Below are 18,643 nucleotides of genomic sequence, written 5' to 3'. Positions count from 1 at the left end.
ATGGATGGATGGATAGATGGATGGATGGAAGCCATTTTTTATACACAGAATAAAGACACCTAATTGCACATACAGAATTTCTACATACACACAGTGCAAAGATGTCAGTGTACATGCAAGACAAAGTGCAGAAACACAACATCGCAACATCTGTTTGTTGGTGTGAGGTTTTGGGTTTAGTGTAAAGGGACACTAACAGGTTTGCAAAAACTTTAGCAGAAATTAAGGGTGTGATGCAATGCCACTTCCTGTATCTCTATCTGTAACTGCTGAGTGCTTCAAATATTCGTCTCTGTATTTGGATTTAAACCCAATGTAGGTGTGGCCTAAACCAGAATTTGTCAAATTCAATATGAACACTAGCATTATGCCTCTGAAACACTCAAAAACACTAGAAAAACCCAGGTTTAGAAATGTTAGCAATGTCAGCAAGTCATCCATAAACACTGTAAATACTGTACATCATGCAGCATTTGTTTGTCCAGTGAGCTAACAAACGCATTCCACAGGATCCCAGTGCTATTGCAAATCTTTAGTCTCAAACGGATACTCTGTGAATCTTTCTGGTAAGATTTCTAAAAATAAAATAAAATAAATAAAATCTGTATTTGCAACGCATTATCTGTTCAATCCGAATAATGTATTCGTAATGCAAGCAAAAATAAATAAATAAATAAATAAATAAAAAAGGTTTATTACAAGTGGATTTTATTCTTATGGGGAGATTTTGTCCCATTGAATTTCTGACTTACAGGAATAGCTCTTTTGACTGATAGAGACTGTTTTTGTTGTTGTTGTTGACACATAGGAGTAAAAATTGCAACAACAGAAACATACACGTGCAACAACTTGGGAACAGTGTGGCTAAAATCTAAGGCTAAAATGTTATCAACATAACTGGATGAGTCAGTAAGGCTAGGATTGGCTATATAGCATTTTTCCAAAGAGACCTAGTTTGCATTTGGTAAACACCCTTATGAAGAGGTACATGATTACAGACATTATAAGACATTACATTTGACCCTTATACAGGTGAGGTGAGGGTTAAGAGAGGCCATGCCTGGGCGGTATTGGCGGTCCAATGCCTTAACCACACTACTTCTACTAAGTCAGAATGCCACTAACTGCTTTAAGCACAACTCTTAAAAGTGGTATGGCAAACATTTCAAATATAATTATTAGTATGTATTGCTCTAAAAGAATCATTGTTGCAATGGTTTTCTAAAGTTGGAGCTATACAAGATACTGTAACCAGCCATGAGATTGCAACTGGCAAGATTCTGACAGTCAGTAAAACTGACTATCAAGGGTTAGTTGACACTCAGTTTACTATTTGTAGCTATGTTTATGGATTTATCTGTATGAAATGAAACACAATAGCACAAAAGTTCGACATCTTTTTAATCAGATCTAGTTGGCTGCACATGTGATAGTGCGTACAGATGCCACTGCATGCATGGCTTGATTTGTGCAGATGGTTTAACTGCACAAACACAAGTCAAATTAAAAACAGATGTGACTTTGCAGAAATACTCATTTTTAGATTAAGCTTCATTCTGTGTTTTTTTTGTTTTTTTTTGTTTTTTTTTGGAGGCCAGTTTCTCTCTATTATAATCACACAGCAGGATCTATTCCAGCATTACAGGGGTGATTATATAAAAATGAGAGAAAAAAATCCCAGACATTAGCAGATTTATCAGTACCACACACACACACCAGGCTGAAGGGTTTCATCTCCACTTGTCCTGGAGCACGATCTGCTCCATGCATATTCATACATAAAGGACACTTCACACAACAGGATTCTCTCCCTGTCGTTCTCTCTCTCTCTCTCTCTCTCTCTTTCTCTCTCTCTCTTTCTCTCTCTCTCTAAAAAAGATGAGGGGAGGAGGTGGCACTAGGGCTGGTAAGTGTGCCCACTGTTGCCATGCCAACATCAATGCCATCACCCTGTATTTTTAACCGCCTACACGACTCTCTTTCTCTCCCTCACTCAGACTGTCCCCTTAGGGAAGAGGAATCCGTTTATGTCCCTCACCTCTTTTTTCCCCAACAAGCTCATCTTTCTCACCACTCCCATTAGCACCCACGCTCAAAAAGAACGATCCTGTGATTCGTCCTCTCCTCCTCTCCACCGGCCTTCCCCTGTCATCCGGTCTGTCTGTGCCTAACAAGGCATGCAGTGATCGGCTATATATCTGCTCTCCCACCTCTCCCCTCCCCCTGGCCCGAATGTGGGTTAATTAGCAATTAGCATGTAGCAGTGCACGAACAGCAGGTTTTGATAAAAGGGGCCAGACGGCATGTGAAAAATATACTCGGACAGAAATAGAGAGTTAGAGCGTGATGGAGAGAGGGAGGGAAGTGTGACACCAAAATCAGCATTTATTACAAACCTACATGATGGTGCCAAATGCTTCACATCGTTAACTGTCCTGGATGCTGTCCCACCGAGCTCATACAGCATACAAATGCTGTCCCTGCACTCCTTCTCCCTGTGGTGTATGTGTGTGTGTGTTAGACATGGCAGAACAAAATTTACTGCTCTAATACTATTCAAATTTTATAATTTACGTATTCATAGACTGAAAGTCTGCATTAGAATGTTTAATATTCTACATTAATACGTTAATGTAAAATATTTTACCTTCTGTCACTTAATTTTAATTGAAACAAGTTTTTTAAACATTTAAAATGAGCGTTGATGTAAGAAGGTGGGGCTGAATAAATGCATGCATTCTATATATCGCTCTTTAGTCTCATTAAGTTATTTATGTGTCCTAAATATAATATTACTTATAATGATCTACCTCATGCCTCCAGGGTTAGGGATTTGATTCCCATTTGTAACACAATTGTCCATAGTGTATGAATAGGCATGGTAATGTGTGTGCAATTGTGCCATGCAATGAGCGGACACCCTGTTCGAGTTCCCTGGGATAGGCTCCAGGATCCCAGCGAGCATGTGTAGGATAAGCAGCACAGAAAATGGATGGATTTTGGAAAAAAAAAACAAAAAAAAAAAACAACCAAAAGCCTAACAGGACCTGTGTTCAATATCCAACATTTAGTTATTAGATTCTCTGGTTTTTCTGTGCCTGAATCTCAAATGGTGCTTTATTGGGCATCCACATTGGTATTTGGACTGCCATTAATCTGCATTTTTATTTACTTATTTTTTTTAATCGTACCCCTACCACTATGCCCTAGAGACACTGGAAAACACAAAACATTTGTAGCTGCTGCTACTGCAAATTTTTTCATGAACAGATCATAAATAACAATTTGCCGAAGATAACTTTAATCAACTCCTGAACTGGAATGCCCTGTGGAACTTTCCGGAAAGCTTTCTATCTTCTGTCTAATGTGACTCAATAAGCAAGTTGACTATATTTCAAAGCCAAAGATTATTTAAGAATGATGAAATGCATGCACTACGATTGTACAAAATTTGCAATATTTAAAAATAAAATGAATGAAATGATTATATTTTTGGAGAGCCCTGCAGAGATGTGCAGCTCTGTGCACAGGGTGTGCTCTGCGTGAACTATACGGATCCACGACTCAGCAGATTTCATTTGTTTCATTTCATTTGTACAGAGAAATCTAGTTTTATTGTGGAGCTCATTAAGGCAGTCATGCTATAAACGGATAGCTCTTTTTCTCATTTGCATCATGTGACCTTGTTCTTTTTTAAGTTCTGTGAGCCAATGATTCTTCAAATCAGAAACCGCTGTTATTTCTATGAATATTCTGCCTAATTGTTGTACCTGTATTTGTATTCGTTTAGGAGTCATTATCTGAATCAGAATAATGTATTCATATTCCGTTACACTTGTAATATGCACTAAAAAGGCATTATGTTACACCCTAGATAGGGAGCATATACAGTATAGTGACTAGGAAGCTACTTACTGACTAGGTTACAAAATCTAGCTAAAAAAAAAAATCTGTGAGCAAATAAATCAAACTAAATCTAAAATATTAGACTGCTTCTGACAAAATAAAATAGGTTTATAACAAAATTAAACCATCATTTTGTGATTTCTTTTGCTTAAGTAAGAAACCTAAGTTTCACTCTCTGTAAACACCATGTGATATGAACGCATAGTGTACATTAGCAGTAGCATTAAGTGTAACATTATCCATCTATCCATTTTCCATAACGCTTATCCTACACAAGGTTGCAGGGGAGCCTGGAGCCTCATCATCTAAAGTTGACTGTGTAAACAAAGGAAAACCAAAGTGAGGAAGGTGATAAGAGGTAGGTCCATCTATCCATCCAGCAATCACACACATTGGACAATTTTGTGCATTGTTCTCGAAGCAAGGGGAGAACATGCAAACTCCTCACACACAGGGCAGAAGTGGGATTTAAACCCCCAACCCTGGAGGGCAAGGCCAATGTGCTAACCACTAAGCCACCATGTCTGACATGTGTTCGTTTATAGTGAACACGTTCAAATATCTTGTAAGTCATCAAAACTTGAATGCATTTTTTAAATAATTCCGACAGTTTCAGTTTATATGTATGAGTGTGTATGATCGTATATGAGTGTGTATGATTGTATATGAGTGTGTATGAGTGTGTATGAGTGTGAGGTTGCTAATGCTGTAATTTAACATCTTTGGTGATCATTCATCACAAAATAGAAAGTTCTTCCAAAGGCATCTATAAAAATTACTGATCTGCATATTTTGCCTTTAAACCAGAAATGGAACACACACACACACACACACACACACACACACACACACACACACACACACACACACACACACACACACACACACACACTATGATTTCTTCTAAGCAGACGTAAACACTGTCAACAACAAGCCTGGTGTCTTGCCAGTGGTCGATGCTAGTAAGTGACTGACACAACTGATTGAATCTTCTAACTGATAGTGTGTGTGTGTGTGTGTGTGTGTGTGTGTGTGTAGTTCCTTCAACTTAGCAGAATGAAGGCTTGTGGGACTGTGTGTTAGTAACAAATGGAGGTTTGGGACCTAACTACATGGTAAGTGCAGACTCATTAATCACAATGTGTAGAGTTTTGAGCTGTTCTCTTTCACATAAACGCAAGAAAGCAAAGCTCACAGGTCATTTGCTGTACACTGTAAGTGCAGTGCTTTCCTCTAATTGACCTTTTCCTCTTCACACACAGCAAATTGCAATTTTTTGGTTAAATTTTTCACACCAGTAACCAATCAAACGAAGCATTTATGGCAGTGTGGATTCCTGTGGGTTTATTATTGGATATTTGAAGAGCCGTTATTTCAAGTAAACTGTGTGTGTGTGTGTGTGTGTGTGTGTGTGTGTGTGTGTGTGTGTGTGTGTGTGTGTGGTAGACTAAATTACACCAATTACTGCTCATAATACAGTCTGCATTGTCGTATAATCCTGATTTCATGTCACATTAAGTGCACAGGAAAGGCTTTTATTGCTCTTTTTTGTTGCCTTTAGCCCTAATTGCACTGGCTAATTAGAGTTTATGGTGCATATTAGAGTGGATAAGTATTGCATGGCTGGATGACTTTGATTCGTGCAAGCGTAAAATCAGTTCAAATCTTCAGGTGGGATTATAATTATTCTGCTGGATCACAGCTCACATAAAAGAGGGACCAGGAAAAAAAGAAGCTGAATGATAGCATGCACTTTTTCCAGTCATTATCAGTGTACTAAGTCTTGAGATGATAATGAGAAACAGGAGAATATCAGAAGACAGCTCTGGTGAGGGTGTATAGCTGGTGCAGAAATGGTTTGTGTTGAGTGTTGAGTTAAGACTAAATTAAAATTTAGATTGTGTCTGATTGTGTTTAATATGTCCTAAGGGCTTCAGGGTCCCCCCCCACTCTCTCTCTCTCTCTCTCTCTCTCTCTCTCTCTCTCTCTGTGTGTGTGTGTGATTTACCAAATATGAAAACATTCACACTTTAGTTCTTATTCACACTCTAGTTCTTTTTATTCTGTCCCCTTTGGCTCAAAAACAAATGCTCATGATTTGCTTTTTTTTTTTTTGTGGCATTTTTGGTGTTATGTTCATGAGTCATCTTTTGCTGTCTGTCTCTCCTTCTCATTTCTCATTATGTGTCCTTTTTCTTTATCTGTCTGTCATTTCCTTATACACTCTCTCCTTCTTCCTGTGCCTTTAACTAGTCACCTTCTTTCCATCCATCCTTCTCTCATGAAATTACAAAGGCATTGATGGATGACAGGTGTCAGAGTTTTATCTGCAGCAGCACAGTGTGTGTGTGTGTAAAACCGAGAGATGGAGAAGTTGGAAGTGAGATGGAAGAGTGGAACAGAGATGTGTAAAAATAGAGCTGAGGATTGCTCACAACAGATGCATTCTTGTGATTAATTATGCATGACCTTTAGGAAATCCACATGGCCAGTAGTTTTGAGATCCACCCTTATGGAAAAAAATCACATACCTTTCACATGTGATCATAGGTTCTTAATGTGATGAAGTAACTGATATGATGGCTGTGGCTCAGGTGATAGAGTGGGTTGTCCACCAATCGTAGGGTTGGCAGTTCGATTCCCGGCCCATATGACTCCACATGCCGAAGTGTCCTTGGGCAAGACACTGAACCCCAAGTTACTCCTGATGGCAAGTTAGCGCCTTGCATGGCAGCTCTGCTACCCTTGGTGTGTGAGTGTGTGTGTGAATGAGACACAGTGTAAAGCGCTTTGGAACAACTAAGGTTAAAAAAAGCGCTATATACAGTGAGGGAAAAAAGTATTTGATCCCCTGCTGATTTTGTATGTTTACCCACTGACAAAGAAATGATCCGTCTATAACTTTAATGGTAGATTTATTTGAACAGTGAGAGACAGAATAACAACAAAAAAATCCAGAAAAATGCACATCAAAAATGTTATAAATTGATTTGCATTTTAATGAGGGCAATAAGTATTTGACCCCTCTGCAAAACATGACTTAGTACTTGGTTTAAAAACCCTTGTTGGCAATCACAGAGGTCAGACGTTTCTTGTAGTTGGCCACCAGGTTTGCACACATCTCAGGAGGGATTTTGTCCCACTCCTCTTTGCAGATCTTCTCCAAATCATTAAGGTTTCGAGGCTGACATTTGGCAACTCGAACCTTCAGCTCTCTCCACAGATTTTCTATGGGATTAAGGTCTGGAGACTGCCTAGGTCACTCCAGGACCTTAATGTGCTTCTTCTTGAGCCACTCCTTTGTTGCCTTGGCCATGTGTTTTGGGTCATTGTCATGCTGGAATATCCATCCACGACCCATTTTCAATGCCCTGTCTGAGGGAAGGAGGTTTTCACCCAAGATTTGACGGTACATGGCCCCGTCCATCGTCCCTTTGATGCGGTGAAGTTGTCCTGTCCCCTTAGCAGAAAAACACCCCCAAAGCATAATGTTTCCACCTCCATGTTTGACGGTGGGGATGGTGTTCCAGGGGTCATAGGCAGCATTCCTCCTCCTCCAAACACAGCGAGCTGAGTTGATGCCAAAGAGCTCCATTTTGGTCTCATCTGACCTCAACGCTTTCACCCAGTTGTCCTCAGAATCATTCAGATGTTCATTGGCAAACTTCAGACGGGCATGTATATGTGTTTTCTTGAGCAGCGGACCTTGCGCGCGCTGCAGGATTTCAGTCCTTCACGGCGTAGTGTGTTACCAATTGTTTTCTTGGTGACTATGGTCCCAGCTGCCTTGAGATCATTGACAAGATCCTCCCGTGTAGTTCTGGGCTGATTCCTCACTGTTCTCATGATCAATGCAACTCCACGAGGTGAGATCTTGCATGGAGCCCCAGGCCGAGGGAGATTGACAGTTCTTTTGTGCTTCTTCCATTTGCGAATAATCGCACCAACTGTTGTCCCCTTCTCACCAAGCTGCTTGGCAATGGTCTTGTAGCCCATTCCAGACTTGTGTAGGTCTACAGTCTTGTCCCTGACATCCTTGGAGAGCTCTTTGGTCTTGGCCATGGTGGAGAGTTTGGAATATGACTGATTGATTGCTTCTGTGGACAGGTGTCTTTTATACAGGTAACAAACTGATATTAGGAGCACTCCCTTTAAGAGTGTGCTCCTAATCTCAGCTCGTTACCTGTATAAAAGACACCTGGGAGCCAGAAATCTTTCTGATTGAGAGGGGGTCAAATACTTTTTTCCCTCATTAAAATGCAAATGAATTTATAAAATTTTTGACATGCGTTTTTCTGGATTTTTTTGTTGTTATTCTGTCTCTCACTGTTCAAATAAATCTACCATTAAAATTATAGACTGATCATTTCTTTGTCAGTGGGCAAACGTACAAAATCAGCAGGGGATCAAATACTTTTTTCCCTCACTGTAAGTGCAGACCATATCAAACTTGCATTTCAGACATCCATCCAACATATGTACCGATTATCCTACACAGGGTTGCAGGGAGCCTGGAGCCTGTCTGAGGGAATTCGGGGCACAAGGTGGGGGACACCCTGGACACCCTGGGGTGCCAACCCATCGCAAGGTACAATCACACACATATTCACACACTACTGACAATTTAAAAATGCCATTCAGCCTACAATACATGTCTTTGGACTGGGGAGGAAACCAGAGTAACCCCCCAAAGCGCAGAGAGAACATGCAAACTCCACACACACGGGGCAGAGGCAAGATTTGAACCCCCAACCCTGGAGGTGTGAGGCACCGGTTCTAACTACTAAGCCACCACGCCCTCCCCATTTCAAACATGCAAAGATGCACTCCATCCTGAAATAGCACACATGATATCATGTGAACATGATCGTGTGATCATATGAGAAAAAGAATTATTCATGGAAAAGACAATCAGATGAAATGTGCTCTACACATGAAGCATGTGTCATGTGTAAAAAAGTCTATGTAAAAATGGATCCACATGCACTTGAATCCAATGAAACCCACATGTGAAATATCTTTAAACCATGCATGAATCATGTGACTTTTCTGTAAGGGGCAAAGCTGAGCTGGCATAACAGCCAAAACTTAGAGTTAGATCAGTTTTATAGTAACGATGAAGGAGTTGAGTTTGAGGTGGCAGAAAAAAGTCTTGCCTGAGCAAGTACCGTAAGTGGCTTCTTAACTAATGATTTGAATGTACTTGACCTGACCTTCCATCATTTCAATTTTCCTTCTCACAGATGAAGAATTTCTAGGTACAATTAAATATGAGAGGAAATAAAAAAAGAATTAAAGAGTAATCAGAGGTGACTGAATTGTTGAGGAGATTGATGACCCGTCCTGCTCGTGGTACCATGTATTACTTGACACCTTGCTGCAAATTATGCTTGTTCAAAAGAGTGTATAATTTGCAATTTCACTACTGCTTATAACACTCTTGAGAACTAGCACTTACTCCAGCCCGCTATTCTTCCTCTAACTATCTGGCTCACTGTTACAGTCAATTATATTTTAGAAACTTCCAGCACTTACAGTACTGTCAACGCCTTTAAGAGCTCTGTGCGTGCTTTAAATTCTGCTTCACTTATTAATCGCATTTGACAAAAAGTGTCTACCAAATGAATAAATGTAAATGCAATTTAATTAACCTTATTATAGAAAAAAAACTTGTTTTGCAGAAAGTTGTCAGTTTGTTCTAAGGCCGGTGATCTAGAGTGTGCAGTGAAGCACTGCAAACTTTCTGAAAGGTGGCTGGGTTACTTTTACCTAATGAGGTCTAGGTAGAACAATCCCTAATCACAGCAACTTTTAAAAGGAGGACTGTACAAGAAAATGGCCACATTTAGCCAGTTTTCTGCTCTTGGTAATGTCTCAAATGTCAAGAGAAGTATCTTGGATACACATGGGGTTTAAAGAGAGCATTCTGGATAACCATTTGAGTCTATTTGTCTCTTTTGAACTATAACCCCATACAGTATTGGAGCACCCTATAGTAGATGCCAAAATCAGGAAAATGACCAGCTTTATAATCAGACACTTTTACAGAAAAAGGACAAAATCCAACAAACTGCACATTGAGGTTCTACATACATAGTTGTTATTATTTTCCCATGTCATGGCTTAGTGGTTAGCATGTTGCCTCTCACCTCCAGAGTTGGGACTTCGATTCCCACCTCTGTATTGTGTGTGCAGAGTGTGCATGTACTCCCTGTGCTTCAGGGGTATCCTCCGTGTATTCTGGTTTCCTCCCCCAGCCCAAAGACATGTGTTGTAGGTTGACTGGCATTTCCAAATTGTCCATAGTGTGTGAATGTGTGTGATTGTGACCTGCAATGGGTTGGCACCCTGTCCAGGGTGTCTCCTGCCTTGTGCTCCAAGTTCCCTGGGATAAACTCCAAGCTCTACCGTGACCCTGTGTAGGATAAGCGGTATGGAATATGGATGGATGGATGGATGGATCTTCCTACCTTTTATCACCTTCCTCACTTTGGTTTTCCTTTGTTTACACAGTCAACTTTTGATGATGATTTTCTTTTGTATATACATGTCATCTAAATGCAGATATCCACAAGACTTACATACTCCCTTGCCTCTCCTTATCACACTCTCATACATAGAAAGATAAATACAGACAAATGACTGGAACAACTAAAAATAAAAGTGTCATAGTAAAATGGAGGGCCATCATCGCGAGCCACCAAAACAGCTTCAATACATTTTGGCTGAGATTCTACAGTACATGTCTCTGGAATTGTACTAGAGGGATGAATATCATTCTTCCAAAAGATATTCCCTAAATTGTTGTGTTGGTGATGGTGGTATGGAGAACGCTTTCTAACACATCGGTCCAAAATCTCCAGTTCAGTTAGATTAAAATCCGGTGACTGAATGGTTTGAGGATGAAAATGATTGAAATGATATGCTACAGCCTTCAGTCAGTCCTCAGAGACCACTCCCAATAGAATAGAATTGCTTCACCATTTCATCAGGATCTCTCAAAGGGGACAAGCATGAGCGAGAGAGAGAGAGAGAGAGAGAGAGAGAGAGAGAGAGGGGTTGATTTTTCCTTTAATTTGTCACCTTGTGTGTATATACTGTTTGAGCACTGATACACAGTATTCAACAGAATAAACTTTTGATTTTGGAACGTTCTCTATGCCACCTAATATCACACTGCACACTGTTGCACTCACTATTTACAAGCCTGAGTACTGTTTTCACATCACTGTCAATCTGTTTAACTGCTTTGCCCTGTCAGCTTAGACCTTTCATTCTTTACATACAACCTGCTACAGAAGTTGAGCAGAGGTTGAGAAATGAGATGCGAGTTGGTTGCTTGCTCTTCCCAATTCTCCTTCAAAGATTCACTCAGCTCATATGAGAATCAGAAAAATCATTTTCCCACTGACCTTGAACACCAAATCAACATAAATATCAGTTAAACTGGCACTGACAGGGTCCAGTTAATGCTATCAGTGTGCGACACACTCAAACTTCACTTGAAATCTTTCAATGACTGACAGTCAATGCGTCAGGGCATTTAAACACCTCCTGATGGTGATGCCCTTTATTTGGCTCTTTATCTTTATAGCTAAACATCCAAGAGAAAGATTAAAGCTGTGTATGTGTGTGTGTGTTTGTGTGCAGGATTTAATGCACAGGAGACGGCTAGCCCACAGTAGTCACAGGGCACTACAGAAAACGCCGGTAAAATAGCACTGTAATTGAAAAGCAGCAACCAGTTTTGCACGGCACTCGTTTACTTTCCATCACAGTATTCGCCTTTACCCAGGAGTCGCTTTTGTTCCCTACAGCATGTACACAAAATCACTGCAGTTTATATGAGTCTACAGAGGTCATACAAGTATATTCTTCCCACTGTGGAACTGCACAAAACAGCTTTCTGTCACATGGTGTTGCGACTGGCTGTGCTGGAGAACACCGTGAGCCTGCTAAGGGATGGTTTTGTTTGAGAGAGTGTGTGTGTGTGTGTGTGTGTGTGTGTGTGTGTGTGTGTGTGTGTGTTGGCATGGGGTGGTAGTTGAGTGTACAATGCAGTGATTTCCAACACAGAAGGAAGTGTACGGTGGCAAATACTGGACTGGGGATTCCTAAGTGCAGAAAGATGTACTGACACGACATTAAAACCTTGGCTGAAAATGCACACACACACACACACACACACACACACCTCAAAAATGTACTTAAGAGCAAACAAACTGATAATGCTAGAATTTCCCAATCAAAATAATATAATGCATATAATTATTCATTCCAGTGGGATTACCACACCTTATTTCCCTCTGGTTCATGCCTAACATCCGACAAAAACAAATAGGGGGAACATGACTAAGGAAAAGGACAGAAGAGGATGGAAAAAATCGAGGATGTGAAAAGAGGTGTGCTTTTTTTATTCTGGCAGTGCAGATCAATACACCAAGGATGAAGAGGACAAAAGTTGCTTTAGCTGATCACTTCTCAGGTGACTTATAGCTTCGGAGAGTGGTAGAAAGGCCAAGAGAGAGTGAAAGAGAAGATTGTTGTGTGTGTGAGCGTGAGAGACAGAGAGAGAATATGAAAGCAAGAGACAGTGGAGAGTGAGGGAGCAGAGAAAAGAGAGAAAGAGCAGAGAAGGGAGGGTTTTGTTGTCTTAAGCAATGTTAAATTGCTTCACGTTACCCCAAAGGCAGATGGAAGGAAGAAGCTGTGTGCGATAAGCAGTGTATTGTATGGAACAATTCGGTGATAGCGTGAAAGAGATTAGATAGAAGACGAGGGAAAAGTCTTGAGAGGGCACAGTATCAATGCAAAATCAAGCATAACACAAATAGATGGGTTCGGACAAAGCAACTACCTGGGTGTGCGGCACTACGGTCAGCTTATACTTGTTTCCTTTTCCTTCTCTCTAACCTTGCCTATTAATACGTACTTATAGTAATATCTTATATGGCAATAGGCTTATTAATGAGTCTTGCTATCGTGGTGGAAACATACAGTCTATTAAACTGAAATCTGAAATACAATAACAATGTAATATTACCAAATTTGTTTACTGCAGAACAGTAGCATTGTGTTATATATATATATATATATATATATATATATATATATATATATATATATATATATATATATATATATATATCAAGATCTCTCGGCAAAGACACTTTGTTTTTGTTTGCTGCTTTCTTAACAGTGCCTACTTCATTGCACACGGTAAGCATTAAGTGATAATGAATGACAGAATTAGCTAAATGTGTTAAAGCAGCATACAATGGTCAACATATTTTGTTGTGAGTTGCCTCTTTCATCTTGGAAGGATCTTGCCTCCATGACTCAGAGCACATTACAGAGGGTTCATATTGAAATTGCTTTAGCTAAACTGTATTATGGGTTTTGGATGTGAGCGGCAAACCTATATTAGAAAGAACAGCATACACAATCTTCTTAGTCTTCACTTACAGACTCAAAGTCTTTCTGTAGGCAAAAACAGTAAAGTACTGCAACTCATAGCCATAGCCATAAGGCCATATTTTCAAATCCTTACAAGGCATAAAGATAAGCTCAGTGAAAAGATTTCATGAGAAGATCCCCTCAGTTGTCAAGTAGGGTTTATACAACTGCAAAGAGATATTTGGTGTATGGATCTGTGGTACAGTGATACCTCAGTGGTTCAGTGGTGGAGAGAGGATTGGGCACTGCAGGGGCAGGTTGCATTGTTTGTCTGGGTTCCGGGGTTGTGGTTAAGTCACTTTTGTCACCAACAATATTTGTATATTTCAGAAGGGGTTCATGTTTCAAATATAGCTACTGATGACTTTGTGCTATGCCGAAATTTCATGCACTATAAACCACATATTGAGAACTTAATGTATATAAGTACTTTTCTGCACTGCAGCAAGGATTGTACACAGCGTGAAACAAATGACAAACATGCATGATCACACATATTGTATTAGAGCTCTAGTAAGAAAAATAAAGACTGCCATTTCTAGTAGCTTATGTTACATAAGGGGACAAATCTAGGATCTGGTGGATAAATACTTTTCTTTCTGTTTTTCTCTAGGTCTGTGGATTAACCCCCCCTTCTACCATGCAAGCCTCCCCACCCCATCAATCTAAAAAATCATACCCATCCCTCATTTTACATCATCATCCAAGTAAAACACCCTCCTCCTCTTCTCTCCCCTTTCATCGATCAACAAATTCTTACTCATCCATCCTTAAGCCATCACACAAACTCTTACCATCAGATACACCTCTGTGTCCAAAATACACCTGTGGTTTTCTGGCCCAATCCATACCATCCCCAAGCCCACCTCTACCCTTGCTCCATTGGCTGACACTGGTCACATGTGCCTGCTTGCTACCTGCTTTGATTGGACGGATTCCTGGTGCGCTGGCAGGGGAAACTTGGGGCGTAGTTTCTTCATGCCCTTTTCACTGCGTGTGCCGGAACCTTTCAGAGTCACTGAGCACACTCTGTGCGGACAAGGGCCTCCTCTTTGTTCCACCAAACATCGACCGCAGGACCGTTGAGCTTCGTCTTGCTGACAACTTCATTAGAGAAGTGGGTGGCACAGACTTTGTCAACATGACCGGATTGGTAGATTTAACACTGTCACGAAACACCATCAGCTACATCAAACCACTGGCATTTGCAGACCTCGAAAGTCTCCGCTCATTGCACTTGGATGGAAATCGACTGACTGCTCTGGGTCCGAGAGACTTGGCGGGTATGCTGAACCTGCAGCACCTCATTCTAAACAACAACCAGCTTATAAACATTTCTTATGATGCCTTTGATGATTTTCTTCTCACATTGGAAGACCTGGATCTGTCTTACAATAATCTGCACAAAGCACCATGGGAAGCGATCCAGAACATGGCCAGCTTACATACGCTCAATCTCGATCACAACCTCATTGACCAGATTGAAGAAGGTTCCTTTGGTGAGCTCTACAAACTTGCTCGGTTAGACATGACTTCCAATCGCCTTCAGACTCTACCACCTGACCCCCTGTTTGCCAGGTCCCAGACAGGAGTAATCAGCCCTACACCCTACAACTCAGTAATCAGTTTGAACTTTGGAGGAAACCCATTGCACTGTAACTGTGAGCTGCTTTGGTTACGGAGATTGATTCGGAGTGATGATATGGAGACTTGCGCTACTCCGATTCACCTGGCAGGACGCTACTTTTGGTCAATACCTGAGGAGGAATTTACCTGTGAGCCTCCACTTATTACTCGTCATACACACAAACTCTGGGTCTTAGAGGGGCAAAAGGCAACACTCAAATGCCGAGCTATTGGAGACCCTGAACCAGTGGTGCACTGGGTCTCACCTGATGATCGGATTATTGCTAACTCTAGTCGTACCACCTCATTCCGTAATGGGACACTTGAATTCCTAGTGACTGTGGCCCGTGATGATGGTGCTTACACCTGTATTGCAATCAACGCTGCAGGTGAGGCCACTGCGATTATCGACCTTAAGGTCATCCCTCTTCCTCACCGAGGGAATGGGACAGTGTCTTTAGCCCGTGACCCAGGGTCATCAGATATTACCAGAGGAAAAACATCCAATGGGCAGACCCCCAGCCAGGACACTAACACAGACCCACAGGAAGGTAGAGAAGAAGTAGAGGCAGAGGATGGAGGGAGTGAAGGAGGAGAGGACCAGTTTGTGGAGGTACAGGGGGTGACCTCCACCTCAGCACAGGTTCGGTGGGATATAGGACGACTTTCAGGGGCATACTTGGTTTGGATGTACCAGATACAGTACAACTGCACCGCAGATGAAACTCTGGTGTACCGGTGAGTAAAACCCACAAAGTTTTACAATTACAACCAAGTACAGGATGTGCTTGTACTGTAGCTAATACACTCCTGACGTAGATTTTATCTTGGACATCAGAAATGAAGATTTAATTGTGAAAGATCATGTTGAGTAGCACTATATTTAGACAGTTATTCATTACTATTACTGCCTCATTCAAGTTGATAACATTATACAAAAGATCAAATGAATGAACTCCATAAAAGGGAAAGAAATATTACATCTTTATGAGTAAAAATGTGTCACTCATGGTAGTAGCCTTATTAGTCAATTCTAATCATTTGCTCAGGTGCAATCTTTCGGCCTTGATGGCTCACTTTCATGTTTGTATGTGACTCTTATCTCGCTTAAAACAGACCTTGAAACAAACCTTGCAAACAGTCAGTCACATGTGTGACTTGATAATTGCATGACTAAATAAAGTGCAAATACACATTCATGTGTGACGAGTGTAGGACAATAAATACACACAACATGGTCTGTGAACTGTAAACTATTGATAGAATAGCAGCAGTAGATATATCTGCAGCAGCACTATGGTGAGCATGCAGTAGTAATTAAAGAAATTAGCAGTACATTACAATGATGATTTGCATTTAATGTTGGCTGTCAGCTGTTCATTATTAGTGTGAGAAAGCAAAGCAGGCCAAATTTATCCCTTTTACTTTTTTTCAGTTAATATTGGCACCTTTGTCCTGAGAGATGTGTGGGTGAAGAAAAGAAACCAACAGCACAATTTGCATGCGCGGTGATGTGTAAGAAGAAAAAAAAAAAAGGAATCTGTTCTGAACGTTCTTTCTGTAGATCAGTTGCATTAACAAATATCAGCTATAAAAATGACCCAAGTCCAATTAAAAACTAGATTTTTGTGTTCACTCTGCTCTAAAAAACAGGTCTGTGTGCCTTATAGGCATTATGGTCACATTAGTGTGACCATAGTGAGGTAAATGTAGCCTATGTTTTATTGACGATGCAGCAAATGTTCCTTGAACAATCTGCAGCCTCAAAGCAAAAACATTGCACTGTAGTATGTTCTATCACAGCACTTCCTGTAATGGTGTAGTAATGCATTTGAAGTGGTTTGGTCTGATTCCTGCTGTCATCTCCAGGCTGCTCTAAGCTAGATGTTAAACTTGAGGCTGAAGCACTATTCTATTCTGGTATGATTTGTCTTGCTGAAGGCTCCAGCAATAGATTCAGCCTAGCTGCTCTTAGACATTTTCAGAAAATGTTCAATATATCTCTCAGCTTATCAGCTTATCACAGCACACATTATCAATGAGAGATGACACCCACACTCAACCTGATCGTCTTTCACTGGGAGGGGCAGCAGGAACCATTAGAGGTGACTACTGCAGACACTGTAAGTAAAGTGAGGGATGAGAGAGAACAAGGGAAGGAGGGATAGTGAGGGATGGAGAGGCAGAAACAGAGGTGCTGAGAGTTTGATGGCCAATGCTGAGAAATAATGAGTATTAAGTCACATAAAATGGGGATATTTGGACACATCTAAACTGACTAGCCATGTCTCCGATCCTCCCCTTGCTGTGTTCATGGTGTCTTTTCTATATTCTGTGAGAGATGGCTGTAGAATGGAGTGGGAGGGAGGGGACAGATGGCTTGGACATATGAAGACACTATTTAGACTAGTGGAGCATACTGATGTTCAAGGAGTAAAGTATGAGTGAGTGGAAAAGCCGCACCCACACCTCGCTTAATACATTATGCTCTGGTCTATTTCTTTTCTATTCTTCTCTAGGGTCCTCATAATTGCCTGTTTCTGTGTCACCAGCTCAGCGACACTTCCATGTCTGTTTTATTGCAGTAAGAGCAAGGGCTTGTGTCTGTGTGGAAGGGTTTTTGTGACTACACTAAATCTAAATTTGCATGGTTATATATATATATACACACACACACAACATTGAGAGGCACTGGAAGAAAAGATCAGGATCTTCTCCTGAAACACACAGCCATGAGTGGTGCATTCGAGTTCCAGAAACCTATTTTTAAAAATATATACAAAATATATCTGTATTTACTATTAAGAGGCCGTATTTAGAGTTGACTTAAGCACATGCAGTGAGAATACTGAAATTGTTCACATTGTTATTCAGACCTCTGTTCAGAAATTATGGGAGAGTTACTGCATTATTTATCAGCAGTCCAGAGCCATCATACGACAATTTGATGTAATCACTATATGTCACTCTGAAATGGCAGACACGAAAAAACTATAGAATTCCATCTAAGGCCAATATTCAAAACATAAATATGACACTATTCATTCATATATTTTATGGATAAAATTATTAATTAAATTAAAGTAAGCTATAAGTATTCAGTCAACTCATCCTTCAAAAACGTTTTTCACAGCAGAGCACATTCAATGAACATTTAACAATTCAAAACATAATTTAACCTTGATTTAGTATCTCATGGCTACATTTAGTTGTGTGCAAGAGTAACTTTGAGTTGAATAACATGAGTAACTAAAGCTGCCAAATAATGAGGGTAGAAGCCATATTGTTACATGAAACTAATTTGCGGTGATTTATGTGATAGCCTAAATACAACTAGGATTATTCATGTAACAATATATTAGCAATATACTGTACTGTATATTCTACATCCTATTAGATGTTCATTTCAGTGCTTGCCATCTTGCCATTCCTGTATAATCAAATTGACCTTTTTTTCAGATTGCCTGTTGCTTTCATGTTACAACATATTAGACTTGACAGCAAAAAAAAATAAATAAAAAAATTCTGTCTTCAGTCAGCTTTTTCTATCCCTGATTTAAAAATAAATAAATAAATAAATAAATAAACAAACAGATGCAAATACTTGTGTTTTAAGGCAACCTTGGAGCCATGAACTACACACAGGTAGTTCATC

At 40.3% G+C, this 18,643-nt stretch overlaps 2 protein-coding genes across 3 annotated transcripts in view; one reads left to right on the top strand and one right to left on the bottom strand.

Annotated features, from left to right (window-relative positions):
- Positions 1–18,643, bottom strand: part of pcxb (pyruvate carboxylase b) — a 255,749-nt gene that overhangs the window by 74,115 nt on the left and 162,991 nt on the right. The window lies entirely within an intron of this gene.
- The window catches only part of LOC128610145 (leucine-rich repeat and fibronectin type-III domain-containing protein 4), a 30,246-nt gene that overhangs the window by 3,236 nt on the left and 8,367 nt on the right, over positions 1–18,643 (top strand). For both annotated transcript variants that reach the window (XM_053629258.1, XM_053629259.1), the window contains exon 3: positions 13,976–15,726. In XM_053629258.1, coding sequence (XP_053485233.1) covers positions 14,003–15,726 — 1,724 coding nt within the window. In that variant the 5' untranslated portion in view covers positions 13,976–14,002. The remainder of the gene's footprint in view (positions 1–13,975; positions 15,727–18,643) is intronic.

The sequence above is a fragment of the Ictalurus furcatus genome, chromosome 7, assembly GCF_023375685.1.
Source record: "Ictalurus furcatus strain D&B chromosome 7, Billie_1.0, whole genome shotgun sequence".
Classification (NCBI taxonomy): Eukaryota; Metazoa; Chordata; class Actinopteri; order Siluriformes; family Ictaluridae; genus Ictalurus; species Ictalurus furcatus.
The sequence above is the reverse complement of the archived record's forward strand: the minus strand, read 5'-3'. Positions and strand labels throughout refer to the sequence as shown.